The sequence below is a fragment of the Denticeps clupeoides genome, chromosome 5 (assembly GCF_900700375.1).
Source record: "Denticeps clupeoides chromosome 5, fDenClu1.1, whole genome shotgun sequence".
NCBI lineage: Eukaryota > Metazoa > Chordata > Actinopteri > Clupeiformes > Denticipitidae > Denticeps > Denticeps clupeoides.
This window is the reverse complement of record NC_041711.1, coordinates 14,724,609-14,745,442: the sequence shown is the minus strand read 5'-3', so window position 1 is coordinate 14,745,442 and position 20,834 is coordinate 14,724,609. Positions and strand designations below refer to the sequence as shown.

Below are 20,834 nucleotides of genomic sequence, written 5' to 3'. Positions count from 1 at the left end.
AAGCAGAGGAACATTATGTTGAATTATGTTATTATTTAAGCTGTATAACTATATAAAATATGAATTGTATAAAATAAGGGAGGGGATAAGAGAATGACTCTTAATGCATCAACAGTGATACCAGTGATGCATTACATATATTATCATTAAAATGTAAAAATTTGAATGTATAAGATGTGTAAGTTAGATATTTTACCTATTAGAGGTGTATTTTACCTATTAAATTAGATATTTAGACCTATTCTAAAAGGTCTCCTGATATTGTGGAAAAATAATATAAAAGTGTTTGTAAAATGCGCATTGCTCAGCTCTCATCTTGATATAAATGCTGGTAATTGACCGTGCCGCGATTTCACTCCAGTAGTATGGGATATTAAATAAATGGGTTTTAAATACGTTCACACAGAACCTGTTTAATAGTTTCCCCATGTGTCATTAAGTGCTCAAAAGTCCTTGTTGAGTATAAAACATTTTTATTAATTGAGTTAAGGTAGTGACTGTGATTCTTTACCTTTACAAAACATGAATGAAAGCAGGATAGCGAAAGACAATGGAAACATTTTTTTTCTAGAGTTTTATATACATTAATACCACTAAAGCCACTGAGGAGGAATTCAATCATGAGACATCTAGACTCTCCCTGTAAATGCTATATTTTATATGGCAATGTATCAAACACAACAAAACAAAGCACCTTGTTTTTGAATGTATATGAGAAATGCAAGTGGTCAATGAAGGTGGCGTGTTCCTCAGTTCTGCTCCACGAACACTCACGGCAGAAATTTTCACTCCAGTCTGCATTGTGTTCACTCTGCCATGGTCGCTGTTAAGCTACTCTGATACACGATCGAGCTGTGTGATTGGTCAAAAAATTATAAAGTGTGCGGTCATAGCTTCTGTTGGTACCTTGAGAAAATGTCCACTACCCAGACCTCAACAGCAGTTCGAACAAAGACAACGGTCGCCGGCTACTTCACATGATGTCTGCAACAGATTCATGGTCTCATAAAGTCCCATGTTGGAATGAAAACATTTTGAAGGGTAGGAGCAGCTTTCATTAGATCCGCTGGATTAAAAAGTGTCACCAGTGATTGACACATTGTTATGTTGTCTTAGAAGGAGAATGCATATCAGTGCAGGACATTTACGACTTTGATGTGTAATTAACCACATTTAGATTTTTCCCAGAGTTCAAAGGGGGCTGAGATGACATTGTGGTCTGTGTTGAATTGGCAGCATTGTTTGTCCCTTTAGATTTAACGCAGCCTTTGGGTTTGGGGATCCTTGTGGGACCAGGTCGGCGGAATGCTTCAAGAGGTAACTGTAAAAAACAAAGATTGTTAGGATGTCTTACACTCAGCATATCCGTTTAACATTGTACTGTTGACAAACTACAAAAGGAGGGGGACAAGTTTAAATGCTTTTATAGAATAATTTAGTCTGTAAAAACTATTCTGAGGTGCACTTTTTCTAATGCTTACATCTGGAACATAAGATTCAAGTTGGATAATACATCATTATTTTCTTGTGCAAAAACGTCCCGATTTAGTAGATGATGGTGATATCTACTAAACTAGTGTGTTGTTGCTGTTGCATGAGTGTAAGATGTTCAATATGTAATTGAATCTAGAATCTCGATTAACCCACAAGATGGAGCTGTGCTCTATGGTCAAGAGCATGAGTGACTGGGACAGAAAAAACATAAATATTGTCATATATTATAATATGTGTGTGTGTGTGTGTGTGTGCTTCCTCCAACATATATAACTTTTATTATATACAACACAGTGAAATCAAAAACCCTGTTTGTACATATATATATATATATAAAAATCCTGGCTGAGTCAGGCTGATGAGATACAGAATTTAGCTGTAATTCTAGAATCATTTGGATCACAAAGTCTTGGTGGTCTTGAAAACTACTTAAATTGCCTGGATTGTGGCTTTGTGTAGTTACATGCTATGCTGCTGATGCCTGTGTCTTTCACACTCAATTTTCATCACAAAGCAATTTTTCTGTGACCAGCAAATGTGATGGCATTTTAAATCACAGTGTAAAAAAAGCACAGCTGCTAGAAGCTTTTACAGAGTCTTGAGAGACAAGCTGGTAATTAATAGTCTGAAATGAATCTATTAATTATTTTCAGTTCCCACAGGTGATGTCAAGCCAGCAAAGCAAAGGGAAAGAAAACGTGTGCTGGTTCTTTCAACTGAAATACTCAGAAGACCAAACCGCAGTCGGCAAGGGACAGTGAAGTAAATTATGTGCTGTCGTTTCCAGAATGGGAATACTGGCTGTAAGTCATGAAACGGCTTGACGGTGGAACAAGAGCATGCTTCGTCCTGCACCATGTTCTGCACTCATTTCTGACAATATTGTACAGTGTAGAGAGAGCCAGGTTAGAGCAAATGGGACTGCACATGGCAGGAAAGAAAGCAAACAGGTGTCGCCCCCTGCTAACCCCTATCACTGCACTGCCAGACGCTGACGTCACCCCTCTTGCTTTTGCCACAGACCACCAATCACTTAAAGTCTTTGGGGTTCAGGAACTATGGGAGCATGGGAACTACGTCTAGCACTTTATTTTCAGCGTAAAACACCAGTAATACGTTTATTTATCCCCTGGGGGGGCTGAAAGGCAAAAAAGCATTGCGGCTTCTTTCATCACTCTTTTCCCTGTCCTCCCTCTGCACATCCGTTTCTGTTCCTTCCAGGACGTATAAGGACGTTAGATTTTGAGTGGTCGTTAAGCACAAGCTGAAATGTGCAATGCACCTATTCAACACAGGGGTGACAATGGATCTTGGTTGTGCCTTCGGCACGGTTAACATGCCAGAAAATCAGTGCAGGCCATGCCACGGGGCATGTACTATTTACTTATAATGACCTGTAATTAAAAATGTTCTCCCTCTGGCACAATAAAGCACCAAGGCCAGCACTTCCCACCACTGGCGTAGCTGCATGCTGGTGAAGCCGTTGCCGTGGCAACCAAACACTGTGCTTGTTTTGGGTCTGGAAGCCGTCGGGAGACACCGCTAACCCCAGGATACTTTTTTTTCCATTGGACTGGGCTGAGTTAGCACCATTACGGCACAAATATACTTGCTGTTAACTACGTCTGTGTCCTGCATCGGTTTTTGTGTACATACTCAAAAATGTATGGATTGGATATGGATGCAATACCTTCGTAATTTTATAGGGGCGGCTTTGCGAGATCTGCACTCAACAGATGAAGAAGGTATTCATTCATTAATTTAGTTTGCAGCCTCAACAACAACTCCTTATGATAAGGAGTACACACTACCGATTACGATGCACAGTACAGACGCAAGTATATCAGCACAAACTTTAACAATGCAACTGTGTATGGATACACATAAGTAGCTCACAACAAGTATATATTTGTTTTTTACATTTACATTTACGGCATTTGGCAGACGCCCATATCCAGAGCGACTTACAACGTGCTTAAGTTACCATCGATGAAGAGATCAATTCCGATTCATTAGGACCGCAACAATGAATACATCTATTTTATTCACTCTGTTGTAGTTTCTGTACACAAGTTCGACAACAAGAAAATTACAATTTAATCTAAATATTCTTTAAAGAGGAAGGTCTTGAGCTGTCGTTTGAAGGTGCTCAGTGACTGAGCTGTTCTGACCTCGAGGGGAAGTTCATTCCACCACCGAGGGGCCAAGACAGAGAAGAGTCTAGATGAATGTTTTCCTTTTACCTGGTTTACCCCGATGGGGGGACCAGGCGAGCAGTACTGGAGGCTCGGAGTATACGAGGTGCAGTGCGAGGTGTAATAAGGGCTGTGAGGTAGGGTGGTGCTACTCCATGTTTGGCTTTGTAGGCCAGCATCAGTATTTTGAACCTGATGTGTGCAGATACTGGGAGCCAGTGGAGGGAACGTAGCAGAGGGGTGGTGTGGGAGAATTTGGGAAGGTTGAAGATCAGTCGTGCTGCTGCATTTTGTATTAGTTGTAGAGGTCGGATGGTACATAGTGGTAGACCAGCTAGAAGGGCTACTTGTGTCTTGTAAACGCCTGTGAGGACTTGCCCCACTTCAGTCTTCTGACACGTCCTTCCGACACCAAACCAATACAAGTGTATTGTAGTTTCACTGATGTTAAGTGAAGACATGGCAGCATTTACCCATTGGAGTGATTATAGTGTTGCTACATGCTACATAATATAGGTTTAATCCCAGGCATTTAGTAATATAGCACCATATAGTGAATATGTCAAAAAAATAACTACAAAAATTCTATATCATCACACATTAGAATGATAGTATTAAGCTAAATTTGGAGTAAATACATCTATATGGTGTAATTATATTACTCAGTGTGGTTAAATATTTTTTACACATTTCATTGTTAATTTGGACACTAAATTGAGTAGAATTAACTCTGAAAAGTCAACACTGACCATAGAGAAAATATTTCTCTAATTTTGGACGAATTCTGGAAGAGAGTAAAAATCAACTCTTAAATCAACTCTGTAAACTGACACTAATTTTTTTCAAATTTGTATGTAACTGCATCTTTTGAGGTTGTGCAATGCGGTGGAAGACAATGTTGAGTTATTATTTAGTGTCAAATTTAACCAAAGGTGTTGCATTTAAATACATCTATTGGATTTCATGGATGTCCATTGTGGAAGACTTGATCCTAAAGTTGTGCTTCCTCCAACTTTTACAACATGCAACTTTAATGCTGAATAATTGATTGAATAAATCATTAATTCAACATCTGATATACTGTATGACAACTTTTGATGAGTATTTATGTGAGATTGTTTGTTCTTAAAACATTGTCCATTAAGGCAATGGATAAGACTGTCTTAAATTTCATATGCATGATGCAGATGTCCTGACAGTTATAATTATAAATTGTCCATTGTATCATGGAGGAAGACTACTACTCCACCATGGATATGCCATCTTCCAGTCACTGGATCTCTGTGTTTTGGATAGCAGGAGAAACTATGACATCACCCTATGAATTTTATTCAGCCAAGCAAACATATGTCAGATTTTTTTTCTTCTTCTCCCTCTTATAAACTCTGAATGTTAACACAGAGCTATTCTCAGAATCCTGCTTGTAAAAAAAATTGTTGGGTTACCATGATAACAAAGATTTTCCCCCAACCAAGTTCTCCAGAAGTTTTGTACAAAAATATAAATAAAAGGAATATAGCATTTGAAAAAAATGAATACTGTAATTAAAATATTCATATTTGTAAAAAAAACAAAGTTCATGACAAAATTAAAACATGCAATGTATAAACTGAAAGGTTTTTAAAATACATTTTACATGCTTTCTTGACTAACATAATAGAAATTATGAAATGATGTTTCAAACAATGAAGAAAGAACAAAATTGAACATCTTATTTTTACTGAATTTAATTGTTAGAAAAGAATATCCACCATAACAAAATGCAAGTTGTGTGGTATGTGTAATATTAACAAAATGATACATCAAGGAACAGTCTTGATACATGGTCATTTCCCATAAAAACAAATACAGTAAGTGCACACATCGATCAAGGCTAAGGTAAATGTCAGTACTAGTCATTTTCAAATGATTATCTTTTTCTCTGAGTTATACTGTAGGTCATGCACACACAGCCACGAGAAACCACATCACATACAAAACCAACAGGAACGAAAAATACAATACAAGTGTTATGGTAAGTCATTCAAAGATATTGTCAAGTATAGAGGATTAGGAGGGTCACTATTAAAACGGATGGAGTGGGTTGGGACTTTGGGTGGTTGGCACTACTTGCTAGGATGGATGGGCATTGGGTGAACTGGGTCATTCATAGACGTTACTTACTGTAATTTGTGATGGCCGAGGAATTGGGGTAGAGGCGGGCTTTATAGTGATGCTACTTGTTATTTTGTTGTTGCCTTTAATTGGAGTACCATTGGTTAAAACCGTAGTTCTTCCATCTTGCCCAGGTGAGAAGCAAGGGCTGATGGACCGTGATGTTGTGTTGATGGCTTGGATGTAGGGGCTCCCTAGGTGAATATGGATTTTGTTGTCCTCTGTGGTGATGACGCTGGAGCCTGAGCTGTTGGACCTTTGAAGCTGCCAGCTGTTCTGCCTCTCTGGTGTAACTCGGAAGACGGCATGACCTCCAGTTACCTCCACTGCCTCTGCAGACAGGGAACGGTCGGGAGCACCAGTGGTCACTGATACGATCTGAATGGGTGACATGGCTCTGACTGGGGTAGCTGATCCCGAGGAGTCTGAACTCATTGTTCGAGAGTATGTTGCCATGGTCAAAGGGGACATGGCTCGGTCTGGGCTGCATGGACTTTCAGAGGATAAGGAACCTTTGGCTTTGACCGGAGGGGAGATGGATGCATTCTGGATGATTGTGATTCTTTGTTTGGGTGGAGCCCCGCTTGTGGGGATAACAGCAGTACTGGTGAAGGACTGAGCATTTTCTGTGCTGGGGCTCGTGATCTCTAGCGTTGCTGTGTTGTGTCCATGGTCTGGTGTGACCTTGATGTGCAGTGGCTGCCCCGGACTGGGTGTCAGAACCAAATCGCCTTGCTGGATATGGTTGCCATTTTGACGAGGGACTGTTTTCCCATTAACTGGGTGAACATTTTCCTTGCTTTTGAGGAACGGGACTCTTGCTCGCTTCAAGTTGTTGTTTAGATTGTTGACGTTATTTATGAGAGATGGGTTGCATTTTGTGGTGCAAACCTCATTGAAGCTGGGGTCATCCTTAGGATCACTCTCTTCATACAGTTTTCCATTGACCACCGCACGTTCCAGTGGAGCTATACTATTATAATTCATGAGAAGGCTATCAGTCGGGTCCGTCTGTATCTCCTTGTTGGAAACCTGCAAGTCTGAAAAGCGTCTCCCATTCAAGCCTGGGCGCAAGCTTTTACTGAAGCGACGATACCGCTCCAGTTCTCGGGTGAGGTTCTCCATCTCTCTGGCCAACTCTTTGTTCCTTACTTCTTGTTGTGTGAGTTTTCTCTGCAGAGTTGAGTGATCTGTTTTCATGCGGCAGATGGAGTCCTCTGTGCCCATGTACTCGTGGATCTTCTCCTTTAAAGCCTCAACTTCTCTTGTCAGGTGACTTGACTTTGCTTCTTCTTCTTTCAAGCGCTTGTAGAGGATATGCTCCTGATTTGACTCCTCCTTTTCTGCCAGCTGATACTTGGAGAGCTCCTTCCTTGAAATATCTAACTCTTCCATCAAGGCCTTGGCCCGCTGCTGCTCATTGGAATATCTTTTCTCAAGCGTCTCAAACTCATCCTCAGTTTTGACCAAATCATCCTCAGCCACTTTCATTTCCTTTAGTTTCCTTCTCAGACGTTCCACTTCCTGTGTTAGATCTTTGATCTTGTTGTCCTCCTGTTGGAAGCGGTTTGGGTTTTTTGATTTGATGTGCTCCTCCTTTGCTCTGTTTCTCAAAAATTCTCTTTCTATAGTCTCTAGTGATTGCAGTCGCTTTTTCATCATGCTAACCTTTGATTGGAGGTCGTTGCTCTTTTCCTCTTCCTCTTTAAGCTTTGCCTTGAGTTCATCTCTGTCCCTGGTGGCAATGCACATTTTTTCCTCCAGCTCAGCTTTGGATTTCAGGGCTTTCTTGCTCTCCTCAATGAGTTTCTCAGTCACAGATGTGACTTTGTCTTGCTCTGCCTGCAGCTTCCCTGTGCTGTTCTGCAACTTGTCCTCCATCTTCCTCAGCTTCTCAGCCATGGTTTTCCGTTCATCCACCAGCATGACTGTCAGTGTTTTTAGCTTTGTGAGGTCCTCTTTCAGGGTGATCTCAGTTTTCTCCAGCTGACCCTCAATGGCCTCAAGTTCCTTAGTTCGCACCTTTAGAACATCTAACTCATTTGAAAGATTTTTTGTGACGGCCCGCTCTTTTTCAAGGTTGCACTTGAGTGAGGAACACTCTTGCTTGCTCTTTCCAAATGCATCCTCCAGCTTCTCCAGGTCCATTATCCTGTGATTGAGTTTGTCCACTTCAGCTTTTAGGCTGCGGCTCTGGCTGGATTCTCTCTCCAGCTTCCTGTTGAGGTCCCTGCACTGTTCCTCCATCTTGATGAGCTCCTCATCTTTCCCTTCCATCTCCAGCACCTTCTTCCTCAGCTCTTCAACTTCAGACATCAGACTGGAGTTGCCACATTCTCCTCGACTGATTTTGTCTCTCATCTCCTGCAGTTCTTCCTCTGCCCTGCGAAGGGTCTTATTGGTTTCCTCCAAATCATCCAGCTGTCGGCTGAGGGCGGACAGTTTTTGACGGAGATGTCTGTTCTGGGTGTCTTCATTGGTTAATTTAGCAGTCATGCTTTCCTGCTCCTGGTGGAATCTTGCAGCCTGTTCGCGGAGCTCGACCTCTAATCTGAACACTTTGCTCTCTTCCTCCTGGGCCTGGACTTGAGCGCAGCTGAGAGCTTCCTCGGCCTGAGAGGCAGTAGCACTGAGCTCCTGGACCTTGGCTGTTTGTTGGGTGAGTTGATCAGTGAGGCGCTGCTGCTCATCAACAACGAGCAGGGCAAAGGACTTGAGTTTAGTCAGCTCGTCCTTTAAACCAGATATTTTCCTGTCATTCTCCTGCTCTTTTCTCTCTTGGTAGGCCTTCTCTTGATCTATGAGCAGCTTCAGTCTGTGTAATAGAGCAAAGAGCAAAAAAAAACAGTGTTCAGTCTGAAATGCACCACCATACTTCATACAGTAAAATCCATTAAATGCGCATCCACCCACTCACTTAAAATAAAACTACTGTCAGGTGTAATGGATTTTTCGAACTGCCATGAGAAGTAGCCTCTCAGGAAATCTAATGTTTAGATGGAACAAGATCACTTTTCATCAAAAAAAGGAAAGATGTTGTTTAAGCGAGTTGCACACCTGGGTGTGTGAGAGCGTACATGCATTTCAGCCAGACGGGGGTGATCTGGGGGCACAGGCACAGGCATGGAAAAAAATCTCCTAATTAGGGGGTTCCTCAGCTTTATATTTAAAGGAATTCCCCCTTCTTTCAGGGGCAATTACAGCTTGGCTGGATTAACAAAACCTTGCAGTAAACTCCATGCAGCCCCTCACAGATGATGTCAGACATGAACAGTGGGCTTTTTCACTGTCAGAAGCTGTGTGTCTGTGTTCATAAATCCCTGTTTGTGTGTGTGAGAGAGCGTGTGGGTGTCACCTCTTTTGGCTACTGGAGGGATTTTGAGGTGGGGGGACCAGCACTTAAATGTTTTCCACATGTTCCGCATTTTTACAGGCTGATTTGATTGCAGCAAATGAAACAGAACCCATAATAGAGAAATATCTGTTATGAACCCGTTAACAGACGAGATGAGAGGCAGTGTTCATTTTCAGGATCATTAAAATGCGGGAACGTTTTTTATAAGGTCATTTGAATTTCACTTACACAACACTTTAATGTGTGGAACATGAAACATACACATGCCCTTACTGAACCCTGAGTTCATTAATCTTCTGCAGTTCTGCGGTTCAGAACACCCACAGAGGAAACCATGGCAAGTGTAATGGTAAAGGAATCCAAATAAAAAATGTCTTTTCCATTCCTGTGTTTACTGGAATTCTTATCTTCACCTATCATTATTTCCCTGGTATCATGCAACCACTGTTATATTGCAGTTTGTGTTTCTTATTTCCTTCTCTGTGTTTGTATAATCTACGCATTTTATGCCCACTTTTCCATCATTTTTCCGCACCTGAGACCAAGAACAGCTCCCAGATGCCATAACCGTCAGCACATATTAATCCGCTCACCAGCCATTTCAAAAGCTACTAACTGCATAAAATATTTTAGACTGCAGGCCTATTTTAGCAGAGCTGCTGCCACCAGGGACGAAGTGACGTGTATTTCTAAGATGCTAATCTGATAACTGAACCTCTTCGGGAAGCTAGTTGTGTTTCCCCCCTTACCTCTATCATCTTTCCTAAGCGCACTGGAACAACAGAGCCAGGAGCCTTGTAGAGAGAACTAGAGGTCAAACTCCAGGGATAATGGAACATTATCCATTAGATAAGGAAAGAGGGCGAATGGCTGCTTCACTTTTTGAAAGTAAACATTGTTGTGCAATTTCTGGCAGAACTGTGAACAATACTTCCAGTTCTTATGACCAATTAATATGTTTAGACAGCAATTAAAAAGCAAAACTATTAAGAAACTCTATCCATGAAAACTGTAGATGAAAGTAAAAAAGTGATTGTCAGACACAGCACAGCACATGGTGCACACAACATAATCTGTTGAAAATCACCCGGGGAGCAGTATTTGGGGACGGAGCACCTCAGGGGTTCGGGACTCGAACCAGCAACCTTCTGATTAGGGCTTTGTTTCCTTACCCGCTAGGCCAACCACTGCACCAGTGCATAAACTGAACCCAAGAACTTGTAATGTACACAGAACTACTATGTACACGGAATGAATATGTAACGTGTGTACTGGCTATAATTGTAGGGTAGACATTTTAGGTGGCAAGCGGTCAGTTCATGATCTATTTGAAGCAGAAAAATGCTGTTCACGAAAGCATCACCATAATTCATGACAAAGTACATACAGTGCATTACAGCTTGGATCTGTGCACCTAGAGACCAGTCAGGATGGCCATGTCCACCACTGAAAATACCTACTGTGTGCACATGTGTATCAGAACTGGAACAACATAAGAAGGTCTGATGAATCAAGTTTCCTTTTATATGACATGGACAGCAGTATGAGTGTTCCAAATGGAAACATTCGATTCTGCCTTCTTGTGGACTTTACTTGCCTGCCTTCAAGTATTGCAGACCAAGTCCAGTATTATTTTCATATGGCAGTGACCTCTTACAGCAGTATAATGCACTCTTGTTCGAGAATGGTTTAAGGAACCTGGCAAGTAGCTTATGGTGTTATCTCCAAGTTGTCTTTCAATTTCTTTCGTTTTTTTACTTTTCAGTTTTAGGCACACCAGCAACTTTAGTCTGTTCAAACCATTTTCACAGCCCTCAGAGCCAGGTCTAGAAGAATTATTATGTTTTGAACAGTTTGAAAGTTTTACTGATGGTTTGAGTTTTAGGAATGTCTCAGATCCAATGTCATGAGACCTGATGACGCATCTATCAGGTTGTCCAGTAGAGGGCAGTAAGGTCAATCTCAGATACCAATCCATAAAAAATTCACCTCATCAGTGAACAAAAAAGTAATTAGTTTCAAAGTGCTAAAGTCAATAAACAATGAAAAACCAGTTGTGTTGGACTGGCAGAATTATTTGAACTTTGTTTAAAAAAATAAAGCAAGATTAATGCATCATATTCAAGATTCATAATTTTTACACTTATTTAGATATAAATAAAAAGCATTTTGTTATTTTCCAATACCATGATGGAGAAAAAAGACATTAATGTTTGATTTTAAATTGCGTCATGCCGTAATTATATGACTTATGTTTTTTTTAAACTTCAGTTCTGTTGCAAATATTTCTGAAGCAATGTGATCTATTATCTTTTAAACAAGAAAGATAAATAAAACAGGGAAATGAAGAGCCTTCAAAAAAAGTTTAATTTAATTTGATTCTATCTCCCCAAAACTTGGTGTTCAGTATGATGCTTGATAATTATGTTAATAAAAAACATGCAGCCATAATAATATTAATAATACATTTTTTATTAATGGTGTTATAAAACAAAATGAACATTTTCACTGTAAAAATATGTAATTTTCTCTCTAGTAAAACCACATCGTCCAAAATGTTCTCATTATGATTACTTCTAATTTACTAAAATGATTTTGTAATTAATGTTTTGCTTTTTTTTGTGATATTTAGTAAAATGTCAAAATAGTCAAATTATTTTCTTTAAAATCAAGGCCACTGAATTATCCTAAAGCAAATAAAAGCTTTTTCCTTTCTTTTTTGATTAATCATTGACACAAGTGCAAAGTGCATGCAATAAGTAAACTGAACATTTCGGTCCGTTTAAAGAAAAAAAAAAGGCCCCAGCGAGCAATTCTCTGTATAACCCAGATGCCCGGCCAAGCCATGGCGCTGGCACTGCCTACGTTCGGATTTTGCGGGTCCTACCTGCTTGGCCCGTGCTCCCTGAGTCAGCGACCACAGCTTGTTCTGGCCATACCCTCAACCCTCGCAGCGTAGTGGAGATGTGGACATTCCAGCAGCTAAACCAAACAATAAGAGATGTGCACACAGCATGCTCCCAGCCTATGGGGCATGACATCATCGCCATGTCCTTTTATGGAACTTTATGTTGCACTGCCCCTTGCGGGGTGTGAGCTTTTTGAGTGCGAGTGTGTGCGCCCCTGAGGTGTGTGTGTGTGTTGTGTTTTGACACAGGAAGGAGCAGACAGTGCCGTGTGACAGGGGTAATGTGAGAAATATCGGTGCTCCCGGTCAGCGTGTTGGGAAGCCAGGGTGAGTTTGAGGAGAGAAAAGAGGCTTGGGTTACAACGTTTCCTTCTGGCTTTCGTCAGCATGGCTCATTAATTTGCTGGTGGAAGGGAAAGAATGCATTAACATGTCCGTGACACCGCCACGTGTGAGACGGCAGGGAGGGAACATCTGCAATGAGCATGAACGTGCTTCGCCGGCGACTTCCTCAGCAGCCCGGACCAGCACCGCTGGCGTGGTTCGGTGACTGATTATGTGTGAGCGCGTTGATAATCTGTTTCATGCCTGATCCTGACCACCCTCTCCGGGACCTTTTCAGTCCCTGCATCCGTCTCCAGGTGGCCAAGCAACATCCTGCCATTCCTCAACCCAACCCCGGGGAGTCCACTCGCATGATCCGAGCAGCCAGAAAAACACTACAGGAGATGACAGGAACAGGAAAAAAAAACAACTATTTATACATTTTGGAAAGTCCAGTGAACTTTTAAGCGAGGGACTGGGGAAAAGGGAGAAAAAAGAATGAAAGCTCCTGTCGAATTCTTTACTCGACCTCCCTGTTCCTCGCGCTCTCTGACAGAAACAGCCTGTTAGACTCTGGCACAACAATAGTCCTCACAGCACAGACCCCTTAAGTAACCATGACATCAATCATCTGCATTAACAGGAACCAGGATGGGGACAGAAGGCAACTTCCTCCCCACGACGGGCTGCGTGGAGAAACGTTGCAGATACACAAAGCCTGGAACTCTGGTTGCCAAGGCAGAAAATAGAGCCGTGCTCAGAAAGCCCAGTCGCAAGTGCCATTGAGGAAGTGGAACCCAGGTCATGTCCTCTATAAGAAACACTAAACGCTAATCGTAAATCGTTAATTCCGGAGCTAATTTAAAAGTCCCCTTGCTCCAAACACTTTCCTCCACTCCGACCAATACGCTCATTTCTGGCTTTTTTTTTCTATTACGGAAGGTCCGGCGTCCTTTTCAAATCCCTGTACTCTGGGTTTGATGTAAATCTAGAGCAGTCATAGAAATGGTGACTGGGGAGGTGAGAGATTGACTTGACCTCACAGGGTCCATCCAAAGGCCTGAGAATCAAACCCAGAGTACAGAGTACTGATTCGAGCCGAAACATGTAAGAATAATCCAGAAAATAACAGTCTTAATCCACACAACCAGGCTCAGGAAAAAAACTTTCTTTATTTCTCATTGCATCTATTATCATTAATAGTTTGTGGGGAGTTCTGGACCGCTACTTCAAATCTGAAAGGCCACAAAACCAGGAGGAACATCACTGAGGATCTCTGGTAAAACTCAACCTGAAAGAAGGAGCAAGAAGGTTGTTCACTTTCTTACAGCTGTTCAGTGTTTATTACAAATAGAGAAACGCCTGCAAGCGCAGCATTTGGCATGGCTTCCTTCCTTCATGATGTCAGATACAGCAGCTGCTGTTTATAAATGTGGATAAATTGAGCAAACGTAACTCAGTTGGTTTAATTAGACACAAGAACGCAAAATGAACGTTTTATCTTCACAAAAAAATGTTTTTCCATGATTTACGTTAATGTTTTTCAGTACATAAAATGATGCATTTACTTTGCATGGAGCTTGTTTTAATTCAAGAGCTCTGTTTTTGAATCATTTCAATGGACACCAAACCTGAACGTCCAACCAAGCAGGAGTTACAACTGGTAAAGTTGATGTGTTGAAGCAGATTCTTCAACACAGAGTCACTGCCAGAGTCTGGGCCGTGTGCGAGTCCCGGACAGAAAGAGCGTGTCAACCAGATGTTCCCGGTACTCTGGCTTTGTTGTATTATCATCACAGAAACACTCCAGGCTGCCACACGACTGCCACAGTCCCGGGAAGGCAGCTCAAATGCGAAGGAAGGACTTTTCTGAGCGTTAAAATGTGCTTTGTCAAACCCATTCATCTAAACAAACTCAGTGTAGGTGTGTGTGTGTGTGTGTGTGTGTGTGTGCGTCACACTCTTCTGACTGCAAATTGGGTTCTGACACACTTTACTTGCTCATTGTGTCTGAGTCATTTATATCGAAGTGAAGGCCAAATGTCTTTAAAACAAATGAAATGAATGAGATTGTCTGAAAAATGTATTTGTTTGAATTGATTCAATTTTTCTTCTTATACATGTAGACGTGTGACACAGAGGTATAAAACAAAACCGTTGAGTGTGTGTGTGTGTGAGTGCAGTGCCTTCTTTATTTCAATTCAGACTTCACACTCTGAAAATGCTGTGTGCATGTGTGCGTGTGTTTGTGTGTGTGTGTGTGTGTGTGTGTGTGAGAGTGTGCACATGTGACCCATGTTTGTGTGCCTGTGCTCTTGATTACCTGACAAGGATGACATCACTGCCCCCAAAATCAAAACCACATGTTCTGTACTCCTTCATACCCCCCTCCTTCCTCTCTTTTCCCTCTCTCTCCATCTCTGCCCGTCTTTCTCCAGATGATCTCACTGATGAAGATGCCGCAGGGCGCGTGCGGCTCACAGCGCTCGCTCTGATTGAGTGGGGCGGAGCCGCTCTAACTGCAGCAAGGTGTGTTTTTGAGCCCGTGACAGGCTGGCCAGCCCATAGCTGGGAGCACTTTATCTCAGACAGGTCTTCTGTGTCAGAATCACATGCAAAGGGCAATGCGGGGAATGCGGCTCCCAACGAGAAAAGAAGAGGATGTTTTCAAATGCGTTGCGCCGCTGTGTCCCACGCATCTTTTAGCTGAGCCCCTCCAGCGTGATGTGCCCAGCGTAGATTAAAGTGGTAAATATTTAGGGGGCTAGTTGGCGAACGTCCACCCCTCACTCTGTAATGGTGCGAGCAGCTGTCTTTCCTTTCGCTTCGGCGCTCCATTAAAGCTGCAGGGGGAACTAACCCTGAGCATTTGGCCCCATTCCACAACGCACACGTAATGCATTCACACACACACACACACACACACATACACGAAACTCAGCCTCTTTGAAATACTCACCTAATCAAACTCTGTCAAAAATAATGGACAGACATAACAAAAGTTCAAAGACGGCCACTTATGCAATCATCCATTTATACCCCTCGCCTTCATCCATCTAAAACTAAAGGTCTGTCGGAGCTCTTATACTGAGGAAGGTTGCAGGCTTGAGATACCACACAGCGGCACAGGACTCCACCACCGCGCCGATGCTGGTAATCCAACAAAAATACCAATATTTAAGAATTAACAGTTCTTTCAGTCCACAGAAGCCAATTACCTTCGCATGTGGACTCATTTCCACCAGGTACAAATCTCTGTCCCTTGAGCTCTAATGACGAACTGGCTGTGATTAAATCTCTTCCCGCCTTTCTCCCGCCCTCCCTGCGTTTCGCTCCTGGGGCTTTACTCTCCACACGTGTCTCTGTTTTCTGGCCTTGTTTCGCTCTCCCTGTTTTTGTTCATTTGTTTGCTCAGTAAACATTTTCTCAGCTTGAACCCGGGACCGCCGAGCTTCAGCTGAAGACCCCATATCCATACATCCAGCAGGGCCATGAAAGAAGTTATAAGGCGGTACCAGACCAGGTCTCCAAGACGCTCCATCAGCTTCTCACTCGAGTGGAGGGTGACTCCACATCCACTTCCGACAGATCAGTATGCAAGCAGGGAACACGTTGTGGCGGAGGTGTATGGGACACGGAAACCAGCATCCCTTCTAATAATAGAACCCTTTCCAGCAAACGTTGAGTAGAGACCTCCCCCGTCCTTTTTTTGGGAATATTTCTGTCATGAGGTTAGGTCGCAAGGGACGTGCTCTCGCTTTAACAGGGGACACAGGGTTGCAGTGTTTTCCCCCTTAGAACAAAAAGAATGAATACTGTCCATTATCAATCTGTTGACTCGCCGATCCCCCGGCGAGCACCAGCCGAGGGCATTCAGGTGAGCCAACAGCTTCCTTCCACCCGCCGCTCCGCCGGTTCACCGGGTTTGTGCCTTGTGGTTGATCTGGAGGAATCCAATGACTTCAGCTTCGGCTTCTCCACCAAGACGGTGTTTATTCCCACTGTTGCAAATATTTAGTCCTGACTGAATAAACAGGATTTGTGGAAACAAATACTCTGTCCTGATCGACTTGAGAATTGAAGCGCTTTATTGCAATCATCTCGGCTCGTGACGAAGGCGAGGAGGCTAAAGATTTCACAAAACGAAAAACAACTTTTAACTCAGCATGGCGTCTTGTACGTACCAACACACCTTTCTATACGACACACGCAGTTATTAAAAAAAAGTCATGGAAACTTTTGGTTTATATATATATATATATATATATATATATATATATATATATATACACACACACACACACACACACACATACACACACACACACATTCGGAAAGTATTCACAGCTCATCACTTTTTCCACATCTTAATTCCAAAATGCATTAAATAATTTTTACACACAACAGCCCATAACGACAGAGTGAAAAAAGTCTACGACTTTTTGACAAATGTATTAAAAAAAAACTGAGAACAAACCTGAGAAACCACAGCCCTCGCTCAATACTTTGTCGATGCACTTTTGGCAGCAATTACAGCCTATTTTTTGAGTATGATACCACAAGCTTGGCACCCGCTGTGAATACTTTCCGGATGCCCTGTATAGATTTAGAACACTACTGGACAACACGGTGTAGATGTCAAGATAAATCATATTTCTAAGCTTGTGTATCAGGGACTGCTTAATAATTTGCCGTTTTCTCCGTGTAAAAGTGCACAGAGGCAATGTGATGTAAGTATCACCTCCACGACATCAAAGCAGGTTCCTTGCAGCATCGCTAGTCTATTTACACAAAAGTGCAGGTAGATCTATGTTGTTCTGCATCGGAGTACTGAGAAAATTACGTAGTGTAGAGTCATGCCAGGTGAGGATCCGCCTGGTAGACAGTTGTGGTCTAGGAGACAGAAGGCTTCCGGCACCAAAGAGGCTGCACTAATCCAGGAAGATGAGGCGGAGGAGACATTAATCAAAGAGGGGAGACACTCACCCGACAGCTGGGCCGGATCTCTGTTCCTCTCAGCCCCGGCCGTGGGCTGCTGGAGTGGAAACGTCTGTGGCTCTGCAGCGTTTCCAGAGTAATGGGGCAAAACCTGACCCTCAAATGGCCTTTTTGGATGTTATTGCATGTGAGAATAGTCAATACGTTAATGTGTTGAGCTTGAATTGGTTGCATTGTGATCCCCTCTGACATCACCATGGACAGAGAAAAGTGGAGGAGATGGACACTGCACCCCAAATAGTCCAGAATGAGGAAGTAACTTCCAACATTCAGATTCATCCGCTGTGTTTCAGAAAACAGCGTGCTTTCTTCTATTTATTAACGTTTTGCAAATCCAGAAGATATTATGGATGTCGAGGAGGGACAGAAAAAAAGCATATATATTGTAAATCTTCGATACATTGAACATGTCATTTTTATTGTAGAATTACACGCTACAGAATCAGCATTATTGTAATCACACATGAAAGTGAAGTGATTGTCATTAAAAAATGTTGCTTTTAACCCATTACCCTTGGTGAGCAGTGGACAGCCACAACCAGGGAGCAGTGTGTGGGGACGTTACTTTTGCTCAGTGGCACCTCTGTGGCACCTTGACGGATCGGGATTCGAACCGTCAGCCTTCTGATCACGGGGCCGCTTCCTTAACCGCAAGGCCACCACTGCCCCAGGGGGAAAATCAAATGCTCCACAAATTGTGGAGGAGACGCGATGCACCTACAGTGCAGTGCAGACACCACGTAACTGCAACACTCGGGGGGACGTCCCTGCGGTCTCCCGTTCCAGGCACACACTGTCCTCACCAGCTCCCCATGCCAGATCGGCTCGTCTGTAATTGCTACAGGGCTTCGCAAGACACTTTGAAATCTAAAATGCGGGCGAAATCCTCGGTGACACATCTTCCTAAAGAACCCCCAGGCTTCAAAGTGGATGCGCGTGTACACAAACACTCTGGAGGGGTAATTATTTTCATCTGCTCCCGTTGCCTGTCCATGACAATTACACACTTTCAGAGAGGAACACACACACACACGCTCACACCTGAATTATGAGACTTGCGGAGACTAGATGTACGCTTAGCATTTAGTCGATAGAAATAATATTCTTTTGAGAAATGATTTCCCCTTACCTGTAATTTAACTGTGGACGTAACTGGACGTAAAAGAAAAAGATTACACTACCAGTTGAAAGTTTGGTCCCACCTACTCTATGGTGAATATGATGGAGGCTATTTTGAAGAAAGGAAGAAAGAAACACCTCTTGTTACAGTCATCATGATAGGTCGTTTTGTGCTATGCTTATAATGACTAAACATTTTCCAACTGTACAGAAGCGCAAAAACAAAAGAATCTGCTTGAACTGTTGCTTTAATTGTTTTTACTACAACCCCAAATCAGAAAAAAGTGATATAACTGTGTGGGCTCAGGACTACTTCAGGAAGTCACTCTCAAGCACTACAGTATGTAGTTACATTAGGAAATGCCAGCTAAAACTGTACTGTGCCAAAAGGAAGCCCTACATAATTACTGTCCAGAAGCGCCGTCGACTTCTCTGGGCTCGGAGGCATCTGGGATGGTCCATTGTGCAGTGGAAACATGTACTGTGGTCAGACGAATCGTTATTTCACATCTTTTTTGGAAGAAATGGACGCCGTGTGCTGCGGGCCAAAGAGGAAAAGGACCAAGTGAAGCCCAAAAGCCAGGGTCTGTCATGGTATGGGGTTGCCTCACTTGCACTTCTGCGATGGCACCATCAATGCTGAGTATATCTCAGTTTTGGAGGAACAAATGCTGCCATGAAGACAACGTCTCGTTTTTTCCAGGGACGCCATGCTTATTTCAACAAGAAAATTGCAAACCACATCCTGCGCACATAAGAAAGACATGGCTCCGTAAGAAGAGGGTGCGGATGCTTGACTGGCCTGCCTGCAGCCCTGATTGTCTCCTATAGAGAATGTTTAATGCATTTTCAAACGAAAAATAAAATGTACCAAAGCACAGCAATTTTTAACTCATTATGGTGTCTTGTGTATCAGGGACAGCAGTCCCTTGTGTATCAGGGACTGCTTTATAATTTGCCATTTTCTCCATATGAAAGTGCACAGAGGCAATGTGATGTGAGTATCACCTCCACGACATCAAAGCATTTTCAAACGAAAAATGCGTCAAGAAAGGTCCCCGTACTGTTGCGCACCTAAAACATTGTTTGCAGGACAAATGGGACAAACTAACACCTGCAACACTTAGTCACTTGATTTCTTCAATGCCTTTTAAGTGTTTTTAAAAGACAGGGGAACTGTACAAAGTGGTAAATGCTGTACTGTCCCAACTTTTTTTGGAATGTGTTGCAAGCCTGAATGGCAAGAGTGGATATTTATTTACAAATCAAATGATGTTAACTAGAAAAAAAAACTTATTTTGTAAATTATTTTGTGTTCATACTGTGAAATGAAATTAAAGTTACACATTTTCCTGTCCCAACTTTTTCTGATTTGGGGTTGTACATTTTTACAATTTTCACAGTGACACAAGTGACTTTTTTTGGCCCCAACAGCTTCTGCATGTTCAGGGTAAAATACTTTATTCACATCCTTTGCCAGTGCAAAGTGCTGATCAAGAGCTTTGATATGTATGTTTCAGTTTTGGACAAAATATTACCTTTCCTACTATCCCACATGGTTCCTCAACATGAATTATTTTCATGACACCATATTTTCAACTGTGGCATGTTAAAATATCGCTCCAAACTATGTACACGCACTCTTTCTGCACGTATTCTGACCTTCTCTTATTTGATGAGGACGAGCCCCCATCTCCCACGCTTGTCCACTAAGCAGGAGTTAATGTGCCGTTTATGAAGAGCGGGTTGTAATTCGGGTCTGAAATGATGGGCCTGCCGAGCTCTGCTCTCCAATCTGAACTGCTCAACTGCCACTTGCGTGCCGAATGGCAGATTGCGGAGAGTGATGTCATGGCATCTGTTTGAAGTGCTGGATTTGAAGCGCTTGGCTCTGTGGCCCTCCATGACGTTGTTATCCGAGGCTCTGCAAGGCTTGTTGTGTAACGCAGGTGAAAGCGAGCCTCAACTGACAATAATCTCGATCCTTACCTTATCAGTAATGAGATGAATATGAAAATTGGCTGGGCCACGGGGACAAAGGTCACAACTTGAGTGAACAGAGAGCTGAGAATGGGTGTGGTGCCCAAGAGCCTTATCATCCAACCCCACAGTCATCAGCATTTCCACAGGCGAGTCCTACAGACAGCGGATAAAGCCAGGAGGCTTTCGCCATGGAGGATCGTGAAGAGTCACGTTTATGTTGCTGCAGCCGGTGTTTAGGCTGGGTCGGGTCTGAGGTCACCCTTGTGTTGGGATGAGCCGGCTGCATCCTGGATGAGTTTCACAC

General features: G+C 42.6%; 1 protein-coding gene across 2 annotated transcripts in view; it reads right to left on the bottom strand.

Moving 5' to 3' along the window:
- Nucleotides 1-616: 616 nt before the first annotated feature.
- filip1l (filamin A interacting protein 1-like) overlaps nucleotides 617-20,834 on the bottom strand; it is a 49,970-nt gene continuing 29,752 nt past the window's right edge. Inside the window, exons 5-6 of one of the 2 annotated variants that reach the window (XM_028980602.1) lie at nucleotides 5,853-8,658; nucleotides 617-1,321 (exon numbers count right to left, since the gene is read on the bottom strand). In XM_028980602.1, the coding sequence (XP_028836435.1) occupies nucleotides 1,145-1,321; nucleotides 5,853-8,658 (2,983 nt within the window). In that variant the 3' untranslated portion in view covers nucleotides 617-1,144. Of the gene's footprint in view, nucleotides 1,322-5,400; nucleotides 8,659-20,834 lie in introns of those variants that run through there. The other variant, XM_028980603.1, reaches the window with a different exon arrangement.